An 11077-nucleotide genomic window follows, 5' to 3' on the forward strand; every position below is an offset into this window, starting at 1 on the left:
CTGAATCACTGAGTCAGTCCCTTCCAGCCTGCTCACTTTTGCTATTTCACTTTGCCCCTTACAGAGCAGTTCACAGATTAAACAGAAAAGCAGAACCTCTGAAGCCAAACACAAAGCTTTATAGCATGTTTACAGTGAAGTCAAGGTCACTTTCCCATACTTGGCACAAGCACCCTCAAAGAATGGCAGCAATCCCATCATGGGATTCACCTCATGTAACTGAATCAGGCCATGACAACTGCTTTATAGTCTCTACAAAGAGATCTCTACAAATGCTATAAAACAGCATTTCTGGAGTGTGATTTTTCTCATTCTAATATAAATGCTTGGAACAGGTAATAAATTGCCCTCTAGAGACACCCATTTCCTACACTGACCATAGAGAGATCCCACAGGGATGGCAGCTGTGGGCATCTGCAACATCCAGTTAGAGGCAGATTAATTGTACACCAGGGATTTGAGAGAAAAACAGCCATCTGCTATGATAGTGCTCCCATTCTTTGAGCTTGGTGCTCAAAACAGCAACCTTGAGCCCCCACTGAAAAAAGCCAAGCCTGGGCCTTGGTAAGACCCAGGAACTGAATGGTGTTTCACTGGCCACCCACCCTTCATTTCAGCTTCAAAGTAGTTTTAAAGTTTCATAAAAGAGTGTCTAGAAATCAACATTTTTTAAAAATCACAGATAGTGTTGCTTGATAGTGATATAGAATGAGAGACATAATTTTTTAAAAAACCCAAACAACAGCCTACAACTGTAGGTTTTGCCACTAAGGGTCTGACTGATAAACCCATCTCAGCCCAATGAGAGATACAATATTTGGCACTACTGTCAATTTGTGTGGTCACCAAGTCTTCCATATGCAAAAATTTTCTACTTAGATGCCTCCAGAGGATTTATTTAACTGGAGGAGTGGACAGGTTTGGGGCTTTTGTCTTCTCTGGTTTTTAACTTGTAGATTAAATCCACACACTTTAAAAAAGCCACAAATATCAACTACTAAATAGCTCAGATTTACCAAATAAATAAATGCATCTCCCTCTGAGGTTCACAGGAAACATTAAACAGAAGAGCCTTTCACCTCACACACCAGACCCAGTAGGAGACTTTCTCCTGGCTATGCTGACCCATGCCCAGTTCTGCACACACAAATCCCAGTTACAAAGAAAGGGTTACAAATATTCAGAGCAGCCTGCTAAGCATTTAGCCTGACACATTTATCATGTTCAGCTGAGCACATTTCTCATGTTTGCAGTAAGAGCATTCCCTTGACTTTTCAAGCATACAGAAATATGTTACATAAGACAGCTGTGGAAAAGTAGGCTTATTAGGCTGAAGTGGAATTACTTATAGATAAAGTAAAAAACAGTTATCTGTGTTTAAATGAAGGAATTCCATTAGGTTTGGAATGAAGGATGTCAGAATACCATCCTTTTGCTGTAAAATAATGTTTTGAATCCCTAAGTTACCCCTTTCACACACTCCATTCTTTACTGTGAGCACCAGCAAACTTCCAATAGCTTATGTAAACCAGCAATGCCTCCAAGTTTAGTTACCTACCAGCTCTGGGGCCATTCAGCCCCCCAGTGCTTGCTGATACATGTGCTTCACAAAACAAACTCACTCTGCAGTGCTACAGCACAGGCTTTAGTGCCTTTCCAAGATCAGGAATGTACATTCTGTACTAGGGCAGACTATGGCTGAGGCCAGCAACGTAACAAACAACACAAAATTTCACAACAGGCAGCTGAATGCAGTCCTACCTTGATATAGTGGTCAATCCTCTCCACTGAGGTGAAACGAGCTTCTGTCTCTGAAGCCAGTCTGACTGTAAACTGGAATAACCCTGTGAGCTGAAGAGGTGAAAGAAAACAGAATTTTAGAGCTGTGACTTGTTACTGAATTAAGAGATGAATGTGACCAGCAGGATCAGGGTAGTGACTGTGCTTGGGACTGGTGAAGTCACACCTTGAACCCTGTGTTCAGTTTTGGGGCCCTCACTACAGCACAGACATTGAGGTGCTGGAATGTGTCCAGAGAAGGGCAACAGAGCTAGGGAAGGGTCTGGAGTCCTGTGAGAAGCAGCTGAGGGAGCTCAGCCTGGAGAAGAGGAGGCTCAGGCAGCTCTTATCACTCTCTACAGCTCTCTGAAACAAGGGTGGAGCCAGGTGGGGTTTGCTCTCTTCTCCCACTTAACAAGCAATAGGACAAGAGGAAACAACTTCAGTTTGTGCCAGAGGAGGTTTAGATTGGAGGTTAGGAACATTTCTTCACAAAAAGAGCTGCCAAGCACTGAGACTACCCAGGGGAGTGGTGGAGTCACCATCCCTGGAGGTATTTAAAAGTTGTGTAGATGTGGCACATGAGGACATGGCTTAGTGGTGGGTTTGGCATTGCTGAGGTAATACTTGGACTCAATGACCTTATTGCTGTTTTCCAACCTAAAGAATTCTATGATATTTGACATTCTTGACATCAGGCACCATATAACTAAAGTCTTCAAGGCAAGTTAATTAAATAGTTCATTTTAAAATCACCATAATTTATTAATCCCTTGAGAAACCAGCAGCTTAGAAACTTTTCCCAAGAGCAACAGCTTTAAGCATGAGGTGTCTAAGCTCTATGATTTCCCCTCGGCGCCACAAGGAGGCAGAAGAGGCCAAACAGCAGCTCCAACACGAGTGCTCAGAGCCCTGCAGCTCCTCTGAGCCAGCGCTGGACGCTGTTTGCTCATTAGCAACATCCACGTTAAAAGAGAAATTAAGTATTACAGTATGTGGTCACACTCACCTGCACAGCATAGGAGATGGCCAGCCCAGCATAGGCAGGAGGGATCTGGCCATGCATCAGCACAATCATAAGGCCAGTGGTTGTGATCAGAGCAATGCTGATGATGTCCAGGCGCACAGCCAGCCAGCGCATGGCGCAGCTGAACAGGTAAAATGGGGCCTGGTTGTCATCCAGCAGCTCCTGGTACCTGAAACAAACACAGCAAAGGTTAGTGGACTCCATGAGCCTGATGTTCTACAAATATCACACCTACTTAAACTCCTGTTCCTGTATCAGGATTCAGGATGAGAAGACTCATCACCGACCAAATTTCAAACCAAAACACGATGGCAGAGTTTGCAAACTTTTCCCACCACTGCTCTTCCCAGTTTTCCCTCACCCTTCCTTCTGTTCTCCCAACTTCCTTCCCCAGAAAAGTAACTTTCAGTCATAGAACCAATGATCCATCAGACTCCAGTAATAAATCCTTCTGAATGCCAGAAGCTGCTGCATTCAGCTTTGTACTCTACCATTCCCAGATGGATATCTAGACTGACCTGTGCAGAAATTCCTGTCCTTTGTGGTAGGCATGGATTGTGGAGAGACCCTGGATGCTAGATGTAATGTGAGACAAGAATGGTGACTGTGTGATGTTGTCCAGACGCTTGAGCTCTCGAATAAAGACTCTGGAAGGAAAGAAACACTGAGTCTCATGCAGAACCACCATATGCCAACCACTCTGTTGTACTTGAAGGTGAAAGTACCTTATCAGCCAGAGCAGCTGGTGCACTTACCTAGACACAACATGCAGAACTGTGAACAGGACAATGAGGGGCCCCACTGCCACCAGGAACCAGGGGAAAACCCCAGAAATCACCCCCACACAGAAGAACACAAGGATGACGTTCTGGATGAACATTTCCGCTTGAAACGGCAACCGAACGTCAACTGGGAAATGGAAGGAAAAGGGGAAGATCTTGAGTACAGAAAACTAAAACAACCCATAGAAATGAACTCAGTCCAGCTCTATCTCAATAACACATGGATTTCTTAGTTTACTCAAATTAAAAATGTGGACTTTCATTGGGATGTTTTTACCTTCTGATTACTGGCAGTCTAATTATGCCTGTTTGCAGAAATATCACTGATGTAACTCTGGCCTAATTATCACCTCTGCTGCACATCAGCTTCACTCCAATGTTTTAAGTTGCTCCTGCATTACCTGCAGAGAGCCCATGTGCAGCCTGGAGGTACAACAGCAGCAGCACATTTCCTTCTTCATAAGTGGATGCTCAGACCTGAGCTATCAGCTGCCCTCTAGAATCATAACCCAGGTATATGCCAATTCCTGCTTTGTTTATTGTGAGTGCACATTTGGCAACAGACACAGGGTACAATCACCCCAGCAGCAACAGACTGGAGAGTATTCAGGGCTTAACTGGGAGGTCTGAATGTGGGATTTACAGGGCACACAGTGAGAGATACCTTCATCCATGTCTTTGGAAAACCTGTTGAGGATCCTCCCAGTGGGTGTCGTGTCAAAGAACTTCATGGGGCTACGCAGGATCCGCCGGAAGAGCTCGTCATGGAGCCTTGAGGATGCTCTGAGAGTTCCCTGACAATGCAGAAAACATTGCAGGGTTATAAAGCAGTGCTTGCCTTCCTGCCACTCAAATATTCTGCTCTGTTTCTCTCTCCAACCATAAGAGGTTTTTTACTGCACTCTGCGCTGCCAGCCCATGGAGGAAGCTATTAATTTGGGCAGAAGTTCAGCAGAAACATGGTGCAGCCTCAAGAACTGGCTAAGGAAACATTACAATCCATGATTGACTCTGGTTCAAAAGTCTCTCAGGAATGACCAAAAGAACCACCGTGACAGAAATTTGCAGAAGCAGGAATAGGGGGGAGACAAACACCAGCACTGGCACCTACCTTTACAAAGACCACACCACGAACAGCTTTCAGGATCAACATAACTGCCATAGACAGTGCATAGATGCCAGCATAGTAATGCATGTGAGGGTTATCTTTCATACTGCTGCTTATGACAGTCTCATTTCCCACAGTGACCGTGGTGTTCTGCAGAAAATTCAAGGTTTCAGAGGTTGGTTAAGACAAGAATGAAGCATGTATACATTACATGTGGTAGAATTTAACTGCCTTGTGTCTTCTCCAACCATATTTGATATTTCTTCTTTAAACTACTTCAGTGACCATTTAATACTTCAGAAACTTTTCCCTGGCAGAGATGCTTAACTTGTTGATCTGCAGCCCTTGATCTTTTTCCTACTATATCTTCCAAAATACTACCACAATGCCTATTTCATTTGATTCCTAATCTCTCATTTCATCTCTTATTTCTTGTGTTCTTCTGAACAATGTCAGATACTGTGTGGATGCCACCACACAGCCATATTCACCTTGGACAGATCTTTATCAAACAATTATTTCTGCCACTATGCAATAAATTTTTATAGTCACACTGTTACGCATCCTCATTCTCTTTTATTTTTGCTCTTTAAGTATGTTTAAGGACCTCATTGCGGATTCCAATATTGTTGGCCATCTGCACTTCATTATTTAATCTGAGATTAGTACCTTGCTCTCTGTGCCCCCACAAAAAACTCTTGCAGTTATAGTTGGATTTTTAAATGCAACGAGACTTGCAAGCAAAGCCCTGAGAGTGGGAAAAAACCCAAACCATCCAATGAGAATCTTCAAAGCAATTTCCAAAAGTCATTTGACTCGATTTTTACATATTTTAAAAAATTATCCTGTTAAGCATAAGATCACATTTAAACAAAATACAACACTAAAGTTAGCTTGCTGGCCCCTTTCATATTTTCACTACCTTTTCTTAGAATAACCAAGAAAATGAACAAGAGGGCAGCATTAAACCACATAAGTTATTATATCTTTCTTATTACTGGAGCTCTCTTATTCTTGGAGATGAACTCCCTAGTGAGACCACCTCCCAGGGAGCCTTACAACTTATTTAAATTAGAAAGCACCATTTGGTCTCACAGGACTGCTTGGGATTAGTCTAACAGAACACCCCCAGCCCATTAGACACAAGAGTAGAAAAGCTTTTGAACTTACTCCACTGCCTTGCTTGATCCAGAAACTCAGCCACCAGTTGCTAAAGGCTGTGCTGCCCACATTGAGCACAAACAGTGCCATGATGATGAGGAATGCAAAGGGGCCTCCAGCTGCCTGAATGTAGACACCATAAACAGACCAGGGGACAGAGCCTTTGCCTTTCTCTTCCAACTGCACCAACTGGCCTGTGAACAACAGAAGATGAAGAGGGAATGAGGAAAGCTCTTCCATGAAACTCCTATAAATTTGTGAACACTCACAAAATTAGTCTTTCAAACCGTGCAGAGTACTTTCAGAAACACACACTTTACTTCACACTTAGAACTCAGTGGTTCAAACAGTTTTTCAAGAAGTGACATTTCTTCTGCAGAATCATTTAAGTCATGGTACAGCTGAAAAAGCCTCATCAGCACAGACTTAAATGTTAGGCTGGGATCAGCCTCACTATTGCTTTTTAAACCATGAAGTTCAAAGCTAACATTAAACAGAGGTCAGACCTTCCCTTCATCCATAAATGCCAGGTCCTGCCCAGGACTGAGTGCCAAGCTGTGCACAGGGCCCTCTTAGGACAGGAGGGAAAGGTGGTGTGGGAGACAAGGCAGTACCAGCTCCTTTGTGCTAATGGCATCTGACTGAACTTAAAAACATTGTACAGGCACCCACATTTAATGAATTAATGAATGTTCTTTGCTTACTGCCTGTCTCCTATCAGCCACACTAAGTGACTAGGACTGAGACAGCTTCCAAAACCTGAGAGGTACATTTACAATATACTTTGAAGCATATGTTTTGAGCTTAGAGTACAAAATAATTACAGCCAGAAATTTGATTACACAGTTACCCTCTTCTTCCTTCTTTACAACCTTCTCCTTCTTCACAGACCCTGTTTTGGTACTTTTATCCTGGGGCCTTTTCAATGAATTGTTTGTGTTCTTCTTTATATTAATCTGCAGGAAAACAATGACACTAAACAGAGGAGTTGGCTTTGACATTTTCTAAACACAAACTTTTATTTATCTGCCACCTAAGGAACAAAGGCTTTCAATAGCTCAATATCCTCCCTGATGTGAATGCTAACTTTATAGTTATTACAGATGATTGCCAACTCTGGTGAATTAAATTCTCCTTCTCTATTAATCTGAACTACTACCAACCTGTACAGGTAGAGTGCAAGGGTAATTTCCAGCATCAGTGAAATTATGACTGTACATGGTAGAGGAATGATATCCCCGCTACTGCAAGAAAGATATGATCTCCCTATCCCTTGTAAAAATAACTCACATTTTTTTAAAGACACTTTTTTCCCCCAAGCACCCTAGCACTTAGAGACATTTCATGAGAGCTTTCTTAAGAAAAGTCAGGTTAACTTGATCTTCCAGAAATCCAACATCCAAACACTGAAGTGACACATAAGCACTGCTCTCAACCCAGCCATCTTTCCATAACTGGGAGTTACTGCCTGTTCAGAGTCAGCCTACAGGGACTGAAACCCCTTGCACACCATGTTCAGGATTGCCTTCCCACACTTTACACTAGATCAAACCACAGAGAACCCAACTGATGATCCAGTTATTCTTATCCCATAGGGAATGCAGTTTAATGGTCTTTCCATGAGCTAATGTTTACAGCGACATTGAAGGTCAGCCAAGCATGAAGACTGGAGAATCTCTTGTTCACTATCATTTTATTAGTCTTAAAATGGCAGAACTATTATCTTCATGCCTCAAAGGATATGCAAAGCAATGCATTATATCCTTTTGCTTCTTTCACAAATATCTCCCAGGAGAATGTGTCACCAAACTCCTTCTATATCTGTAATTCTCATAATGCTTCCTTCTCAGAAATGTTTTGTTTTGAATGTCTCATGAGTAAGGAGCCTCTCATCTCTTAAAAACAAACTGTTGATGTACTTTTAATCTTTTCTAAGAGAAAATGCACATAAAATTTAGACAAGTTATTATAAATCAAAATGCCAAGATCCTTACTCTACAGATTAACTTCAGGAAACAAAGAGCAGAAGGGTGGGAAAAATTAAATTGCTGGAAATTTACATGTTGTTGTACTGAATGTTTCTTGTTATTTTTCTAGATTTACAATTCTTGCACCAACTGAAATACTACAGCACATATTCAAATTTGCATTTACAGACCTTTTTTCATAACAGAATTAGTGTCAAGGCAAAACATTTTTTCTCAAACTCCCCCAAAACACAGCATTTTCAGTTATGCCTCCAAAATACTGTCAAATCTAACTTTTGACAAGTTGTGTCACACCTGCTGTGTCTCAGTCACACTCCATTGAAAACATAGAAATAAGCCAGTAAGAATTTTTTCAGACAAAGTTGTTGAAGATCTGTGCTAATTCAGAGGTAAATTAAGGAGTGGAGTGTACAATAAGAGAAGAACTTCCTGCTCTGAGCATCACCAGGGGAGATCCTACAATATTTTCATTATTAACTCATGAGCTCTTTGGCAGAGTCCTTTCTAGCACACATTACCTAAAAACAAACTGTGACAAAGTGCTAATGAAGCAGAGATTATTCTATAGGAAATCTATTGGTCAGATCAACACATGAAAATGTGTGAAGCCATTTTCCACATTTCAAACAACATCACTTGGTTCACCTCAGAATAGTCAAGATTTAAAGCACTTTAAAATAAACAAGTACCTCAATATGTGGTGTTTCTCCCAGTTGTAGGCTATTAAAAATAGTTGCATAATCCCCATTTAAATTCATCAGTTCCTCATGACTGCCTCGCTCGGTAATGCAGCCTTCTTTCATGAAGATCACTTCATCACAATCAACAAGATACTGGAGAGAGTGGCAGCAAGAACAAGTCTCTATCACGATGTTCAATAACCAAACACTCCCACACAACCCTTCTCAGCAGCCTGTAGGCACTGGCACACAGCACACCTATGCCCACACAACAGACAGCTGATTTTCAGAGGTTCTCCTCTGACTAGAGTACCATGATTACTCACACTACACAAATTAAAAGTTTTTGTGTCCTATCAAAACCAATCTCTTCTGGAAGACATGACTCAGTATACTTAAACACTGCAAATACTGATAGACTAAGCACTAATATTTCTATGCACAGAAGACAGCAAAAACATGTCAGGTACATAAATTCTGATTTCCTGACAACAAATATAACTGTTTTCTGCTGCGATGAAATAGCTTAATAGCAAGTTAGCAAAAATATTTTTGAACAGGTATTTATTTTCCTGCTAAATTTTCTTTAGTCAAGGGTTACCAGCCCCAATCAGACACCAAGCAGCACTGGTATCAATTCATTAAATTGTGCTCAGTGCATATTTGCAAACCCAGTTTATAAAGGTAAACCACACATTCTATAGACAGACAGGGTTGTCCTGTCACAGGTCAGGGCACAGAGATTTCCAGTATGAAGACAACTGATTAACAAACCATTTCAAGAAAGTTCAAGAAAGAAAGTGTGGGTGATTCAGTACCTGAAGCTGATGTGTGATGAAAAGGACAGTCTTTGACTTCAGGTGCTTCCTTATTGCACTGTTAAAAATGTGATTTCCAACGTGAGCATCTAAGGCACTAAGGGGGTCATCGAGGATGTAAATGTCCCTGTCACTGTACAGGGCTCGAGCCAGACTGATTCTCTGACGCTGGCCCCCACTCAGGTTAGCCCCTCTTTCACCAATCTGCACAGAGACACACACCCATCATTTTAGCTCTTCAGCACCATGCAACATAGATGAGCAGAATAAAGCAGACCATAATATTCCATTTTATATATTTATATAGATATACTCCCCCATAAATTTTATATTAATGCATATACGTATTCAAGTTTAAGTGTCCATTTTGTGACGTGCTACACATTCAAACTCAAGGTTAATATGCTTGAAATGTGGCAGTACTTTCTTTGCTTATTTTATATTTTATGAATTAACATAACCATTTTTTTCTTAGCTATTTTAAATCAAGTTCAGTTAGGTCCTCTTAAGGCAGCTAAGTTTATAACACAAAAAAAGAATTCCCAAACAGTCAACATCTGAGTAAAATACAGGGTACAACTCTTAACAGTCCAGGGCCCACTAAGGTCAGCTGAAGAGAATGCATTCAACAGCTTGGCTCGTATGCACCCCAGAGTGATGTACCTTCATTCCAGTTTACCCTGCCAAATCAAAACTCTTTTCTCCATCTATTAATTAGTTTAGTATAAGCAAAACATACCTCTGTCAGGTCCCCATTTGGAAGGATGGCCAGGTCAGGCCTTAGACAGCAACCATTCAGCACAGTATTGTATCTAAAGAACAAGTAGATAAATAGTTAAGAATACTGATTTTCCCCACAATTATTTAACTAGTACAGCATTATATCATTTTCTACACTAATAGCAGATATTCCATCAGCCTAAAACAAGTCATCTGTCTTGGAGTCTCAGGAGAAAACTGAGGGTAATAATTAATCACCTACTTCAAAAGCATTGTGAGGATAAAGACAATTTGTTTTCAGGGATAGTTGGCTAAGGACCACAGGAAAGTCCCCAAGTGGAGGGGGGCCATGGAAGATGTCAGCACATTGCACACAGCAGTTGTTGCATTCGAAGATGGCAAGGCCAGGACAGCAAGACAAATACCACTTTAGAGCTGCTCACAGCAGCTGCTGGTTTTAACCAGAGGTCCAGGATGAGGCCCAGGCTCACTGCAAGGAGCAGGGCCAGGCACAATGACAGCCACCAGCCAGAGGGCCACATGCAAGAGGGGCAGAATCCTAAATGGGACTCAGAGGAGATTTAGAGACAGACTCCAGAAGGGCACAGAGGCTTTATCTGCAGTGTACTCTGCATTAAAGCTTTCCCACACTTGGGCCAAGAACCAGTGAGCTTTCATGACAATCAGCAAGCAGTCAGACAGACCTTTCTTCATCATAGTCCTTGCCAAAGAGGATGTTGTCCCGCAGGGTGGCGTTGAGGATCCAGGCCTGCTGGGCCACGTACGCGAAGGTGCCGCTCACTGCGATGCTGCCCTCCAACAGCGTCATCTGCAGTGACACCAGCTGTGAGACCATGCCACCCCATGCTCACAACACACTGCATTCTACAGAGTACAAATAAGTGAAATAGGAGATGGGAAAGAAGAGCAGAAATACTCAAAACAGGATTTCTCACCTGTCCTAAAATTGCTGAGATAAGTGAAGTTTTTCCGCTCCCCACACTGCCACAAATT

General features: G+C 41.9%; 1 protein-coding gene across 2 annotated transcripts in view; it reads right to left on the reverse strand.

Annotated features, from left to right (window-relative positions):
* ABCC5 (ATP binding cassette subfamily C member 5) overlaps positions 1-11077 on the reverse strand; it is a 42909-nt gene that overhangs the window by 6216 nt on the left and 25616 nt on the right. For both annotated transcript variants that reach the window (XM_005418980.2, XM_031055516.1), the window contains exons 12-24: positions 11020-11077; positions 10768-10892; positions 10083-10155; positions 9344-9547; positions 8535-8678; positions 6708-6813; positions 5867-6051; positions 4700-4846; positions 4253-4382; positions 3562-3715; positions 3325-3453; positions 2789-2975; positions 1762-1851 (exon numbers count right to left, since the gene is read on the reverse strand). The exon at positions 11020-11077 is cut by the window's right edge and continues 21 nt beyond it. In XM_005418980.2, coding sequence (XP_005419037.1) covers positions 1762-1851; positions 2789-2975; positions 3325-3453; positions 3562-3715; positions 4253-4382; positions 4700-4846; positions 5867-6051; positions 6708-6813; positions 8535-8678; positions 9344-9547; positions 10083-10155; positions 10768-10892; positions 11020-11077 — 1732 coding nt within the window. The remainder of the gene's footprint in view (positions 1-1761; positions 1852-2788; positions 2976-3324; positions 3454-3561; positions 3716-4252; positions 4383-4699; positions 4847-5866; positions 6052-6707; positions 6814-8534; positions 8679-9343; positions 9548-10082; positions 10156-10767; positions 10893-11019) is intronic.

This window comes from Geospiza fortis, unplaced genomic scaffold, assembly GCF_000277835.1.
Source record: "Geospiza fortis unplaced genomic scaffold, GeoFor_1.0 scaffold172, whole genome shotgun sequence".
In the NCBI taxonomy this organism is placed as follows: domain Eukaryota; kingdom Metazoa; phylum Chordata; class Aves; order Passeriformes; family Thraupidae; genus Geospiza; species Geospiza fortis.